This window comes from Sorex araneus, chromosome 3 (assembly GCF_027595985.1).
Source record: "Sorex araneus isolate mSorAra2 chromosome 3, mSorAra2.pri, whole genome shotgun sequence".
Classification (NCBI taxonomy): domain Eukaryota; kingdom Metazoa; phylum Chordata; class Mammalia; order Eulipotyphla; family Soricidae; genus Sorex; species Sorex araneus.
Genome location: NC_073304.1, coordinates 212,744,317 through 212,759,938, shown reverse-complemented (window position 1 = coordinate 212,759,938; position 15,622 = coordinate 212,744,317). Strand labels below are relative to the sequence as shown.

The 15,622-nt window shown below is 48.4% G+C and overlaps 2 protein-coding genes across 4 annotated transcripts in view; one reads left to right on the top strand and one right to left on the bottom strand.

The window, feature by feature from the left end:
- MBTD1 (mbt domain containing 1) overlaps nucleotides 1-13,734 on the bottom strand; it is a 66,035-nt gene extending 52,301 nt beyond the window's left edge. For all 3 annotated transcript variants that reach the window (XR_008629103.1, XM_055130028.1, XM_055130029.1), the window contains exon 1: nucleotides 13,493-13,734. Coding sequence is in view for 2 of the 3 variants with exons in the window: in XM_055130028.1 (XP_054986003.1) it covers nucleotides 13,493-13,513 (21 nt within the window). In the remaining variant the exon portion in view is untranslated. The remainder of the gene's footprint in view (nucleotides 1-13,492) is intronic.
- A 431-nt stretch (nucleotides 13,735-14,165) lies between these two features.
- The window catches only part of UTP18 (UTP18 small subunit processome component), a 30,965-nt gene continuing 29,508 nt past the window's right edge, over nucleotides 14,166-15,622 (top strand). Inside the window, exon 1 of the mRNA XM_055130030.1 lies at nucleotides 14,166-14,622. Coding sequence (XP_054986005.1) covers nucleotides 14,278-14,622 — 345 coding nt within the window. The 5' untranslated portion in view covers nucleotides 14,166-14,277. The remainder of the gene's footprint in view (nucleotides 14,623-15,622) is intronic.

The window sequence follows — 15,622 nt, the reverse complement described above, 5'->3', positions numbered from 1 at the left end:
TGGGATGCTCTTCTGAGGACACTGGGGCTGCTTCTCGGAGGCAGCATTTTGGGTCTTTGGAAGGTGGGTGCCTTTCGGATCCTCTTGTTGTGGCTGTGGACCCTTTCAGCACTGCCTTCTTGGCCTTGAAAGCTTCACTTCAACTGTGAGCAGGGCAGGGGCCTCCCTCTTGGCTTTTGGCACTGTCTTCATAAATAGGGTTAGAAATATTTCTTTTTAACAAAAGGTCACACATACCTCTGTACTTCCTTTGCCGTTTTTGTGTTCTGAGAGATGTCCACATCTGGCAGTGCTCTGGGATATTCCTGGCTCTGCAGTCAGGATCACTCTTGGTGGTGCTCAGAGGATCATTTAAGAGGCCACAGATCAAACCTGGGTTGGCCACGTGCTCTACCCAATTTACTATTGCTCTGGCCACATGTTTTTAATTTTTTTAAGGTTATGTATCTTGAAATTTTGGGCCTCAATATTTAGGGGACAGATAAGGTGCTGGAGATCTAACCAGGTTAGGTTGCACACAAGGCAAGTGCCTGAAGCCCTATACTTTCTGCTTTGTTAATTCTGTGCTGGGTAGTTAGAAAATAATTCCATTTCAGTACATAGCACACCACTGCATTATTTATTCTGCCAATTTTCCTCGGGACACCAGTTTTCTAATTACAAATGCACCTGCAATACATGAACATATGTACACGCATTTAAAGTGAGATTTACCTACAGTCTATTCTCAAGTGGGATGCAAAGTAGATTGGAAGACTGTAAATGTAACTGTTTTTTTTTCCTGTTTGAGCCACACCTGGCAATGCACAGGGGTTACTCCTGGCTGTGCTCAAGGGACCATATGGGATGCTGGGAATGGAACCCAGGTTGGCTGAGTGCAAGGCAAATGCCCTAGCCACTGTGCTACCGCTCCAGCCCCAAATTTAACTTTTTTAGGTATACTAAATCCTTCTCTACAGAAATTTTATCATTTGCATTTACATCATCAAGACTCAGAATATTGTTGTGTTATAGCCAGAAGTGATCTTGGTACAATGTACTAAGTTAAAATCTATGCTGGGACCCAGAAGATAGTTTGGCAATGCAGCAGGCTGGTATTAGAAGTGTGTGGTCATGGGCCCAGTTCCTGCTGATGCCATATGCTGATACCACGTGCCCGAAGCATGATCATTGCATCTCTGCTGTGGACGTCTCTGCTGTCCACTGCAAGCTATTTCTGGCCGCATTGCCATCAGATGTGTGTGACTATAACTCAGTGGGTACAATCCCCAGTGAGTACTGCAACTAAAGCACGTGTGAGCATCATCACCAGAAAGCCCGACTCCAGGCGAGTTCTTGTCGTCACCACCACAACTGATGTGTGTGGACCCTGGGAGCACATGACCAAATACCACAGCCAAGTTGTGTGTGACTCCCCACCCCTACCACCGGGCCATACCTCATCAACAATTCTGTCTGATCACTTTGGTATAGTGTGCATTATGCAGTACACACTATGTGAACGCTTCATGAACTTACTGATTTTTTTTCCCTTGCCAGTAGTGTCTCCCGCAGGCAAAGCATGAACTCAGTTCCTCAAGCCATCTCTCTAGCCCTGATTTTTATTATTTTTTAAAAAAGGATGATTCATAAAAAAGAAGAGTGAAGGTGACACCTGTCCCCTTAGCAAAGAGAATTTATTAATAAAAATGTGGATTTGCAAATGATTAAAAAAAAAAAAAGGATGATTCATCCAGAAGATTCTTGGCTCAGCTGTGTGGGCCAAGGGGTTTGATGCTGGGTGCAACCAGGCCTGTATCCATCAGTACCTGGGGGCAAAGGGCTACGCCAAGTACTGGGGAAGGGTGGGGAGTTGTACTAGATGCTGGAGACTAACTCTGGGTTTCACACATACTAAGCATGTGCTTCACCCCCTCTGAACTTCCCAATCTCCTAAGTACTTTTTCCTTTATTAGCCTTGTTTGGAGGTTCTAGCAAGGGAGTGCAGGCTGGATCAATATCTGTGCTATCGCACAGTGGGTAGGGTGTTTGCCTTGCATGAAGCTGAGCCGGGTTCAATTCCTCCACCCCTCTCGGACAGCCCGGCAAACTACCAAGAGTATCTTGCCTGCACGGCAGAGCCTGGCAAGCTACCCGTGGTATATTCGATATGCCAAAAACAGTAACAGCAAGTCTCACAATGGTGAGACTGGTGCCCGCTCGAACAAATCGATGAGCAATGGGACGACAGTGACAGTATAGCCTTGTTTTGTTTTTGGATCTTCTGTATCTTCCAAGTAGCCAAACCAGGCATCAACATTATTTTCTTCCCATTTTTTCTTTCCCATTCTGTATTTTTAGTTGCTTTCTACTTTGTTAGAATGAAAAAATTTACATATGGTTGCTCTAAATAGGTTTACCTTTTCTTGTTATTTTTGATTTGTATTTTTTTCTTTATTCTGCACCTCTGACTTGCTTTGTATGCTGCTTTTGAGAAATTTAATACCAGTCTATAGTTCTTATATACGTTTTATCCTTTTGATTGGAGTTCTAAGAATTTTTTTTGCATCTCTGAAGTCATACAGTTATAAACTGGAGTTTATCTTTTGACATAAACTTTGATGCATTTGATTCATTCTTACTATTTCCACAATTTTCTTAGGTTGGTTAAAATTGTATTGCCATGGTTTTATTTTTCTATTCTTTTTCCCTTCTGGAAGGATACTAATTACACAATGGGCTTTCAGATTCAGCTTCCACTTAAGTTCAATTAAAAATTAATTTTCAGGGGCTGGAGCGATAGCACAGTGAATAGGGCGTTTGCCTTGCATGTGGCTGACCCGGGTTCAGTTCCCAGCATCCCATATGGTCCCCTGAGCACCGCCAGGCATTAATTCCTGAGTGCATGAGTCAGGAGTAACCCCTGTGCATTGCTGGGTGTGACCCAAAAAGCAAATTATATATATGTTAAATAAAAAATAATTAAAATATTTTTATTTTCGGGGGCAGGAGTGACAGGATAGCAGGTAGGGTGTTTGCCTTGTACGTGGCTGACCTGGGTTTGATTCCCAACATCCTATATGGTTCCTTGAACACTGCCAGGAGTGATTCCTGAGTGCAGAGCTAGGAGTAATCCCTGAGCACTGCTGTGTGACCCAAAAAGAAAAAAAAAAATTCATTCTCTTGACTAGCTTCCTGCTTTTCAATGTCTTATATTTCAGTTTAATCTACTGTTTGTTAAGTGAGAACTTTACAGCTTATTCTTTTCTAAGAGGATTTAAAAATATTTATTGAATCACTGTTGAGATAGAGAATTACAAAGCTGTTTATGATTGGGTTTCTGTAAGAGGATTTTTTCCCCCTGTAAACATATGCAAGACTATTAGTTCCTGTTTGTTTCCTTCAGTTCTCTGCTTTTTCATTCAAGATGTTTCCTACCCATTGCCAAATGATTTCAGGATGTTTTATTTCATTTTAAGTATTTTTTGGGGGCAGGGTGGGGGAAAGAGTTTGGCCACACCTGGTAGTGCTCAGGGCTTACTCCCTCCTGGCTGGCTCTGTGTTCAGGAATCACACACAGAGGTGCTCAGGGGGCCATATGGGGTGCTGGGGATCAAACTCAGGTTGGTCATGTGCAAAGCAAGTGTTCTATCGGCTGTACTATTCCTCTGACCTGTGTCTATTTTCTTTTACTCTCTTGGGGTGTGTGTGTAAATTTTCATTAGCTGAAATGCTGAGTCACACTGCTTTTTTCTTACAGTACTTCAGAATGGATGTGGTCCACTTGCTTCTATATTCAGTCCATGCAAAGATTTCCTAGCTCAAGAACACCTGGAGTTTACTTTCTCTTTCTTTAACTGAGAGACTGCCTCTCTTCTCTTCACTGCCAGATTAATAAGCCACAAATGTCTTTATCCCTTGCCTATCCTATGAAGCACTGCTTATAAGTATAGGCTACTAAATCCTGAGCCAATTTAAATTATTTTCAAGAGCTCCTCTGAGGCCTACATCTGTGAAATAACAAACTTTAAACCTGTGTTCAGTAATTTGGAATCTAGTGTTATATTAGCTTTTGGGCAGTGGAATATTGTGCTTCATATTTACATCATTCTTCTCTCTCCCTGTCCACAGTAAGGAGCATCAGGCGCTTTTTACTTGTAGGAATTTTACTTGTACAATTTGAAAAGTTGTATAATCTACTTCTTAATAAGATTTGGGCGTGAGTGGTGTGTAATTTTTATATACTTTTTGTTGCTTGAAGAAGGTGAGAAATTTGGATCATGCTCTCCTTATTATTCTCAAGAATAAGAAGAAATGTACATTGATGTATCAGTTTTAGAAATGCTGCTTTGGCATTTTCTTAAATGTTTTGTTACCATAGGTTCACCTTTTGGTCTCATCTAACATCTTCTGGACTAAGCCTCATTTTCATCCAACTTGGTTCAAAAATCATCTTTGCCCTCTAAGAGTTTGTGAGTTCCACAATAACAGCTTATCAGATTCTTTTCTGTCATTTTTTTGGGTCATACCCGGCGATGCTCAGGAGTTACTCCTGGCTCTGCAGCAAGAACCTTAATGCCTGTACTCTCCATCACATTGTTTTTCCAAAGTCTGTTATAATTACTGACACAATTTTTATAGAACACTGTCCGTAGTAAAAATATTTTAAATACTCACTGTGTAGATATGCATCTAATCCTTTTAAGCCGAGTCATTCTCACTTTACAGATGAGGAAATAGAAGACCAAAATTAAGCAACTGGGGCTGGAGTGATACTACAGAGGACAGGGTGCGTGTGTGCATGTAGCCCACCTGGGTTTGATCTCTGGCACACCCTAGAGTCCCCTGACCCCTACCAGGAGTGATCTCTGAATGCAGAGCCGAGAGGAAGAGCTGCGCACTCTGCTGGGTGTAACCCCCCACCCCCATTCCACCAAAACTCAACAAAAATAAGCAACTGTTCAAGGTCGTACAACTAAACGAACACTTATATGTGATTTCCTTGCTTTCTTGAAAGCAGAATGTTTCTATGGGTAATTAGGTTTGCAGTCTGAGGATGTTAATTACCATTAACTTAAATGAAGAAATAATTTTTTTTTTTGAGCATCTCAAAACTGAAAAAAGCAACAAACAAAACTTACCTACATATTAAATAGGAATGTTCTACTTTCAGATAGTGGGGAAAATCTAAGTTTAATTTAAAACTGTTAATTATGGTTCTATCAGTTAACATGTAAAAAGAGAAGCAGAATCAAATGAAAGTGCTTCAGGTGATGCTTTTTGAACACTGCTATTATAAGGTGATGGGATGATCACAGGTGGGAAAACAGGTCGTTTTTACACTGGGTGTATATGGTAACTCCTTACCACAGAGGTAGTCAAAAGATATCACCTAAAATTCATACACAGGGGCCGGAGTGATGGTACAGTAGCTAGGGTATTTGCCTTGCACATGGTTGACCCGGGTTCAATCCCCTACATCCTATATGGTCCCCCAAGCACCTCCAGAAGTAATTTCTAGTGTAGAGCCAGAAGCAACCCCTGAGCATTGCTGGGTGTGATGCCAAAAGCCAAAATACATAAAAATAAAATTCATACACAAATAAGTGCACTATTTAGAAATGTGGACTGTAGCGATAGCACAGAGGGTAGGGCATTTGTCTTGCACGTGGCTGACCCGGGTTCGAGTCCTCCGTCCCTCTCAGAGAGCCCGGCAAGCTACTTAAGAGTATCCTGCCCGCATGGCAGAGCCTGGCAAGCTACCCGTGGTGTATTCGATATGCCAAAAACAGTAACAACAAGTCCCACAATGGAGACATTACTGGTGCCCGCTTGGGCAAATAGATGAACAATGGGACAACAGTACTACAGTGCTATTTAGAAATGTTGAAAGATACTAGGTGCAACAAGCTGAAAGAGCTAAATGTTTCATTAGAGCTAAATTAGAAAAGACTGTTTCACAGATTCATCTGAGGGTAATTTTATCCTTTTTTAATGCTACACTATTATGTATGTGTATTTTTGTAAAAGCTAACTATCATTTATATTTCACAAAGCATGCTTATACATTTGGTGGAAAGACAAGTACCCCAAAGTATAGGGATAAGAACAGAGAAGAAAACAAGAAGGTGGGGAATAAGAAACAGATGATGGGAAACAAGCAAGGGATGGGGAAAGGAGTCAAGGGGATTGGTGCACAGGTACCCAAGTACACAGTACCCTGGGTGCAGGGGAGTGGTGTAGCAAATTATCTAAACCACATAGCCAACTTGAAAACATGAAACCCAAACTTCAACAAACTAGTGAAAGATGCTGGGACCTGTGCTGAAACATTGTGTCTACCTAAAACAACTATAAATAACTTTGCACATCACAGTGCTTTAATAAAATAAAAAAATCTGGTCTTTAAAAAGTCACAGTACACAAGAATTTATACAGAATAATGTTCTGTGTAGTAACATTATAGAGAAAAACATGAATTGCATGGATTTCAATTAAAAAGCAATAAATGTTGGTATGTGCACAGCTGAAAATATCTTTTACACACATATTTTGAAAGATCCTAGAAAGAATAGCTTAACTATTGTGATAAGAATAAAAGAGGAAGGTAATTTTAACTTTTCTGTTTTTGAAACATAAGATATTTAATTATTCAGTGATAAAATGCGTTTATTGTGGAAAATGTTAAGGGATCAATCAGCAGAATTTAATTTTCTTACTGTAATTTTAACCCCAACAAACATTATTTAGTTCCTATAACATCTAAAAAGGAATGAAAAGGTAGAGACATTTGAACCAAAAGTTTAACTGAAACTTTTCTAGAAAAAACTTCATAGAAGATACCATAAACTCTAAATGTAAGCACATATACATAAGCAAACAAGTAGCAAATAGTATATTTTCAACATAAACTCATCACAACGAGCTGGAGCGATAGCACAGCGGGTAGGGTGTTAGCCTTGGAGGCTGCCAACCCGGGTTCGATTCCCAGCATCCCATATGGTCCCCTGAGCACTGCCAGGAGTAATTCCTGAGTACAGAGCCAGGTGTGACCCAAAAAGAAAAATAAATAAATAAATAAACGAACAAACAAACTCATCAAAACATAACCACGTCTGGGCTGGGGAAGAGCTCAAAGAGCTGTAGCACCTTTCTTGTGCAGGAGGCCTGTGCCCAATCTAGGCCACACTATGTCCCCTCTGCCCACCCGCCCCCTCCCCACCAAGTCATGGGTAACTGCTGAAAACTGAGCACCAAGTCGGTGTGGCCCTGAAGCCCAGTCCCCTGCTCCCTGGCAAAAGAGATCAAGCAACTCATCATCCAAGTCAATACGTGCAATGGCCTACATTATTTTCAAACTTTCATACTTAAGCATGGAGCATAAGTATTCTCAAATCTTGATTCTGAAGGTCACAAGACACTGCGCTCACAAATTTTAAGAAAGAATACTCTCAGAGGCCGGAGAGCTAGTTCAACGGGTCGGATGTTCGATCCCCAGCATTCCTACAAATGACCCCCCGCCCCAGGGTAATCCTTGAGCACTGCTGGGTGGCCCCAAAGCCAAACACTTAAACACAAACCAAACCCCCACATAGATCATCTCTGATGCTCGGGCTCAGTAGGCGTCCAAGAGCTCTTTACCTCTCACTGCTCTCTTCTTATTCCATCTGGAGGGAAAGCACAGTCTGGCACAGCGGTGCAACTCACTGGCCTGAACAGAAAAGCCTTTATTCTTTCTATAAGAATATAGAAAGGAGCAACGTAAATATTTGGGATTATTGTTTTTGTTTTCTACAAGCTCAATGTGAAACAAACAATAAATTCAAGCCAGTGATTCAATCAAGAAGAAACAAAAGGCAGTCACCTGCATAACTGACTGGAGAAAATGAAACGCTGAAGGGAACGCTAGGGCAGTACGCTAGCTAATGAAGTCAGGGCTGCTCAGAGCTGGGGGACCAAGCACCAGGTCACGTGGGGCACAAAACTCAGATCTCCGACATGCAAGGCATGTGCTCCAGTACATTAAGCGCGCACTCTCGCTCTCTCTCTCCCTACCCCGCCCCCCAATCGACCTAGAAGCAGTCTCCAATCTATGAGAAATACTAAGAATTTCTACTTCTGGAGTCGGAGTGATAGTACAGAGGATGAGGTGCATGCCTTGAAGGTGGCTAACCCTGATTCAATACCCAGCAGCGCACATGGTCCCCCGGCACCACCAGGAATGATCCCTGAGCACAGAATCAGGAGTAAGCCTTACCATAGTTGGGTATGCCCCAAACCCTCTCAACCCCCCTTCCCTTATTTTTTCTACTTCTTGGGATCAACTTTTGGTCCTATCACTTGTAACTCTGAATGTAACCATTAATGTGTTCTCAGTGTCCCTTTCTTCCAAATAAGGAAAATGCCACTTACCATACAGGAAGGATGTATGATAAAATAAAATAATTCACATGAGTGGGCTTTCTGTTCTTCAGAAGAAACTAGGAATCCTTAAGTATGAACCTGAAAAGCTAATTAAAAATAAGATGATCATGTCAAAATGAAGTCAGAAACAAGTAGCCTACAAGGTTTTTAAGATCATTATCAGTATCAATTCTATACTAAATTTGAGAATACAAGCTATGCTGGGACTATACCGCCAATTAGTCTGAGCAATTGAATTTGTTGTAATACAGTGAAGATAAGTCAAATAGGTCACCAAGTGTCACGGCGATCTAATATAATGCTCCAGCACTACTGTAAATTGTTGACTCTACCTTTAAAAATATTTATCTGCTGTTGGTTGTTCAAAAGCTATGTAATGAGAGGATAGCTACAAAATATTAATAGAACAGTAAAACAAACATGTACTGGACTATGTCTCTGGTGTTATAAACAATCTGAAATTGTCTAAAATTTTGATTATCTCAAAGTAAAATAAAAATGACATTTTTTGATTATAAATATATACATCATCATACACAGCACCAAATTAAAAAAAAAAAAAAGAAACCTGGGTCATTGGTGGAAGGACATGGATACTGGTGGTGGGTTTGGAGGTGGAACATCAAATGCCCAAATCGGCAAATTCTTTCTCCCCCATATTGGGTTTAAATTCAAAACCTCATTTGTGGAAGGTAGATGCTTTACTGCCGAGCCACACCCCTAAATGCCGGAAACTGGCTGCAGAGACAGCACAGCAGGTAACACATTTGCCTTGACACAGGTGACCCAAGTTCCATCCCTGCACCACAGGCACCTGAGCACTGTTGGAGTGATTCCTGAGCACAGTACCAGGAGTAAGTCCTGAGCACTGCTGGACTTACTGCTGGATATGTCCCTTAAGCCAAACAACAAATTCCTGACAAACGCCCAAAATGCTATTATTAACAGATACATAAATTACGGTAAGTGAAACATTAAAACACTGATACCCATGTCCTATACCAAGATTGTAAAGATAGATGGAAACACAAGAAATTACAAAAATCATTTAGTGAAAATTGTATATACTCTGAAAAAAAAGTTAACTATTCAGTTCCATAAGTAGATATTAGATAATTTAATGATAAAGCAAATAGGGAAAAAGGGTTTCAGAAGATTATTTTTATTATTGTTCACAGCAGCTCAATTGGGTGGTTCTGAGGTTCCCAAGGGAGCAAACCCAAAGCACATATTCAAAGTATCTAACACTATGTCTGAGCTACATCCTTGGTCCCTTGAATTTTCTACATCCTGGTCATCACATCTGATAGGTTACAGAAAGTCTTCAGAGGGATGGCAGAATTGATGCTTGGTACATTATTTTAGATGAAGAAAATAAAGCTGCAAGAGATTAGGCAACTTGCCCAAGATCACATGTCAGGAGGCGGCAGAGTGAGAGGTCTAGCCTGTTTGCCAGCTTCGTCCTTCGCTCACTTCTACCACACTGAATCCCAGGCTGCTGAAAGGAAAACTCAAAGGGAGTTCAGAAATCTCAGTGTCCCCCTAGCTGCCTGTTCTGATAAAAATACATTTTCTGGGGCACCCATTTTTTAAAACATAAAATTCCCTAGAGTCAATGCAGGCAGACTTGCTGCATAACCTACAGGAAAGAGGATTTGTATTTCACAAGCGCCCTAAGAAGTGAGTTTAGTGACTAAGCTTAAGAAAACGTATTCTATCTCAACATGTTCAATGTGACAGACCGGTGGCTAATTCACAAAGATCAAATCATGAAGTAAAGCACTAGACTCAACCATATGAGCTATCTTTTAAGGGTGCAGTGGCCTTGCAAGGCTAGTGGTTAGTGGCCAGCACGGATACAGGACCTTTCCATCATCACAGAAAGTTCTTTGGAAAAAGATTGATCTCAACCCTTGGCTCTGAGGATGAGAAATGTGGGAAAAGAAAAAGATGACATCAATAACAAAAAATACATGAGGGGAAAGATCTTAATCAAACAAATGCCATCTAGTTAGTTAACAGCAGAACTAAGGCTCAACCTTCTGCCAATGTTTCTTCTTCCTATCTCAAATTAGGGTAAATTCAAATGGGGTCAACTTCCTTTCCATGCTTTCTTTGGGGTTCCAGAAAAATGGACAGAAATCCTAAATGAGGGAAAAATACTCAAAAGGTTTACAAAAAGATTATTTTAAAAACTCGAGACCAGGCTGGGGAGACAAGTCAATGGGTTAGTGTGCAGGCTTTGCAAACCAGAGGAGGTGGCCTAGATTCAATCGCTTACACTGCATGATCTCCCAAAACTGCCTGGTCTGTCCCAATACTGAAATTCAAAGAAATCCGAACCAATTAACAATCTTCACATGAACTGTAACTAATCTTCGTTAGAAACGCAGGGGTATAGGACCAGGGATGTGGATCAGGTGACAGAACACATGTCTGTGCAAGGCCATGGGTGTGATCTCTGGCATAGCATGGCCCTCAGATTGGCCTGTGTAGGTTCCCAAAACAGCAACAGCACTAGCAACAAAATAGAGAGAGGAAAAAAGACACTGCTATCGGGAGTAGCTTGTCAAAACTATTGAAAGTTCTTTTTTTCCTATTGTACTTAAAAGAACAAACAAAAAAATCCCCCTCTCTCTCATATTTGAGACCCTGAGGCTAATGATACAGTTTAACTGGCTAATCTTAAAATTATGTATGTGAAGAGTGCATCCCCTACAGTGAACATTTTCAAGATGAAAAATTGAAAAATAAGGAGCAACCAGAAGAGACGAGACTAGTGTATTTTTAGAACGTGGTCACTCAAACCACTGAGCACTGTTGGGAGTTTGGTAATTCAGTGGTTTAGTATTTATGACAATACTTCATTTTAACTTTAAGCTATTGTTTTATTTCCTTTTGACTGTTTTATACAAATTTAAGATGGCTCAATTCCCAGTGTAATTAAGGGACTAAGAGCATCTGAACAGCAGTTTAGACACTAATCAGACCAACTTAAAACCGGTCATTAAAAATATAGCAGTGTCTTCTTTAAAAATAAAAACCAGTTGTTCCTGTCTAGTATGTTTAGAATGCAAATGTCTGCAAAGCCAGTCAACTGCAGTTATGGCAGTTCGAATTTGAAGCAAGCAGGAAAATGACTGGAAACTGCACATTTATTCAAATGCCAAAGGAAGAATAAGACAGCCCAATTAATTTTTTTTTCGTTATCTGGTATCATTTCCAAATTAAACCGAAAAGTGACTATACTTAGAATAGTGCGTATCAAAGTTTATCTAAGATGAATATTGCAGCTTAACAACATGGCACCATGATACTTATAAATACAGTTACTGAAGATCATTTTGGCCATAACTGAAAAGGCACCCAGAAGACTTTTGAGTATGGGACTCTATATAAATAGAAGCTACTTGTTATTCACAGGAGGTGGTGATAAAAGCAAAAGGCAGCTATTTTCTTTCTAAACACTTTTTTGGCGGTGAGGTAAACAAAAGGGGTGGGGGGTGGGGGCGGAATACAGCCTAAGGGCCCGGGAGCGGGCAGAAAGTCTCTAAATCATGCAAGGTGGGAAGCAGGTGCCCTACCTACTCTTACCTAAGGGGATGGGAGTTTCAGCTGAAGCTTGTTTCTCCGGGCGGCTAGACCACATGAATCACATCCTACGGGTATCTGTTAATCCTCACACTCAACACCGGGAAGAGGAGCGCAGGAGCCCCCCCCCCCAAATTCTCGTGTCATTGACCCTCCTTTCAGGGGTAGCACAGCTCACCGGGCGACAACGGGGAGCCTTGGGAAAGCGTGCAGAGAACAGGAGCAGACACTGAACTAGAGCCACTGGGCCCTGCACACTGAGGACGAGGGTCAATTTGGATGGCAGCTCCTGGAGAGGATGCCTCCAAACCCCGCAGCAGAGTCGCAAGGAGAAAGATCAAGCACGGAGGAGGGTGTGTTCGTGGGGGGCCCTGTCTATCAGCCCTCTTCTGCTGCCTGGGGACGCTCGCGGCACTCCCCACGGGGCAATCAGGCATCCCCAGGGAGAGGATGGAGGCAACGAGCAAACGTGCCTCGAGACGCGAGAAGTCTAGAGATGCTGCTCAACTTTCACAGGGCACCGAACAACAACCCCCGCCCCCCCCACGAAACAAAACAAAACAACCGGAGCAGGGACACCCCCCCCCCACCCCGCATGCTCCCTCCCCCGTCCCCGCCCCGCGCAGTCCTTTCCCAGCCCACCCCCTTTCTCTCCGGGGGCCCGGGGGAGGGGTGCGCGACCCCGGTAAAGTTTCCAGCGGCTCCTCCCTCCGCCTCTCCCCTGCCCTTCCTTCTTGGCACACCCCAAATATAGGCCACCGAGCGGTGGGGACCGGGGAGAGGGTGGGGGGGAGCCGAGGAGGATGTGAGAGCGGATTCGAGAAGCACGGGCCGGGAGCCGCGGCCGGCCGACCTACCCCTCCTACCCCTCGGCAGGGGCTGCCGCCGACGGGGCCGGCGGCTGGGGGTGACCTCCACGGGCTCCCGCGCCCCTGCGACGTTAGGGCCCGGGGTTCCCAGCCGGCGCCGGCGCCGCCGCCCCCACGTGCCCACCCCGCCCCCTTTCCCCGAGGGCCACCTCCACGTGCCGCGCGCAACGCAACGGCTCTGCGAGCGCGCCCCCCGCCCGCGGCACCCCCCCACCCCGGGCTCGGGGGGGGGGCGTCTGGGCTCCGGCACCCCGGGGGCGGCTAGGTGCGAGGGAGCCACCCGTGGGGGTGGGGGTGGGGTGGGTAGCGGGACGCGCAGAGAAACTTTCTTCGCCGCGGTTCCTTCCCGCGAGCGGAGCGGGGGAAGAGAGAACCCCTACGAGTCGGGGGTGGGGGGAGGAAAGAAGCGGGGGAGGGGACCCCCTGAATTGCTCAACGGCTGGCGGGGGCGTGGGGGGGGTTGCTCCGGAGGTGGAGGGGGGCGTGGGATGGGGTGGGTGGGGGAAAAGCAGGCCCGGGAGCCCCGGGAGGAAGCGGCAGGGGGGGGTCCTGGGGTCGGGGAGCGGCAGGCGTCCCCCCAGCACCACCCCAACCTGGCACACAAAGCGGCTGCCGCGCTCGGCTCTCACCCGATCCTTTGTGTTTTCCATCAGGGCCTCATGGGTAGGGGTGGTCCGTGCTCCCCGGGCCCGCGGCGCCCCCTCCCCGGGCGGGGGCAAGGCGCCTTCTCCCCGGGACTAGCGCGACTCCAAGGGGGGGGCCCCCGGCTGGGCCCGGACCGGCGGCGGCGGCGGCAGCCCCCGGATTTCCCCCCTTTAACTCGGGTGGCCCCAGGATATCAACAACATTAGCATAGCCCTCCCTCCCCAGCGCGCCTGCGCCGTGACCCGCGCCCCGATTGGCCCACTTCCCCACATACCCTCCTTTTCTCCCCTCCAGCGTGGGACCCTCGGCAGGCGCCGTACTCGCAGGGCCGTACCAAGACCACGGGGTGGGCCCAAGCAGCTGGGGCGCGCGCGGGGGCCGGCTGGTTCCGAAAAACCACCAGGCGGAGCGGGGCGTCTCATCCGGCCATCCCCGCGTCGCTCCGCTCCTGGCGTCCGCGGGGTCCGGGGCCGTCGAGCCGCAACGGCCAAGTCGCGTGGGTGAAGGTTTCCCCACTCCAGTCACGCCGCTTCCCCCTGTACCCGGAAGATCGGTCGTCCCGGAGGAACGCCCCCCCGGGGGGCGGGGCCCGAGGGGCGTGGGCGTGACGTCGGGCGCCGGGGTTGGTCACGTGCGGCCGGGCCGCGCAGGCTCCTTCCGGTCCCCGGGGGTGGGGGCGGGGGCCTCCGCGGCGGCCGGCGGCGCAGCGGCCCCGCGCACGCGCCGTGCGGCTCCACGTGAGCGCCCGCGTCGCTCCTCCGAGTCCGCGATGCCGCCCGAGCGGAGAAGCCGAACGAAAGCGGGTCGCGGGCCCGGCGCGAAGCCGGAGCGGAAGGTCCGGAAGCGGCCGGAGCGGAGGGCCGGCGAGGGGCCGCGCGGGCAGCCCCGCAAGGCGGCTCCTTCATCCCCGCGGAAGCCCCCGGCCGGGCCGAGCGCCGCGACCGCTGCAGTCGCAGTCGCGGCGGCGGTGGAGGAGGAGCGGCGGCTCCGGCAGCGGAACCGCCTGGCGCTGGAGGAGGACAAGCCGGACGTGGAGCGATGCCTGGAGGAGCTGGTGTTCGGCGCCGCGGAGGCCGACGAGGACGCGCTGCTGCGGCGGCTGCGGGGCCCGCGGGTGAGGGGAGGCGGCGGCGGCGGCGGCGCTCGGGCGGGGCGCGCGGGGGGCGGCGAGCCTCCGGGGGCGGAGCCTGGGCGACCTGCGGCGCGCGCGGGCGGGCGCTGGGTGGCCGCGAGCCCGAGACCCCGGGCCCGGGCGCGGCTCGCGCGTCTGCGGGGCCCGCGCCGCGCCGCCCGCCGACCCCCAAACTTTGCCCCTGCGGGTCTCGGCCGCCGGCTCGCCGTCTCGCACCGCGTCGCGCCACCGGGTGCGGCCGGGGCGACGGCGCCCGCCCGGGGTCTGACCGTGGCGCTCGGAGTCTCGGCAAGCCGTCCCCGGGGCGCGCTGGGTGCCCGCGCGGGGCTGGGGGGGGCGTGGCCCGACTGCCCCGGGTGCGAGGAGACCGACCTCTCGGCTCTTCCGTTAGTTTTCTCTGCTGTGTCCCACTCCCCCCCCCCCCCCCCCGTCCTCCGGCACCCGAAGCCCCTCGCGGCCTCGCGGTTTCGCAGAGCTGCGGTCTCCTCGGGTGCTACCACGCTCCGGGCACCTGCGCTCCGGCCACCGGCCCACGGGACAGGCCCGCCCCGCTAGGACGGAGCAGGACGGAGCCCGCCAAGCCCCGCGCGGGGCGGCAGGGCCGGGTGGCCGTCGTGCAGCACGACCCTCCCCGCCCCCCCAGCTGGGCCGTCCGCGGGGGACCAGGGAGGAGAGGAGGGTGAAGAGGGGCATCGCCGCCCGGCCCAGGCAAGGCCCTGACCGAGGAAGCAAGCGCTAGTCCCCGGCCCCTCGTGTGCTGAGTTCCGTTCCCAGGCGTGGGGTTGGTGCAGCCCGAGCCCACGTGAGTGGCTCTCCCGGGCTCCATCTGGGGTTGCGTTGTGCAGTCCTTGCTCGGGACGGTCAGGAACGGTTCCCGGAGAGAAGAGTGCGGGGCGCAGGGCGCGCGCCTCTGCCCTCTGCCCTCAGCCCACCTGAGTTTGGTTCCCTGAGCACTGTCAGGAGTGAGTCTTCCTGAGCACTG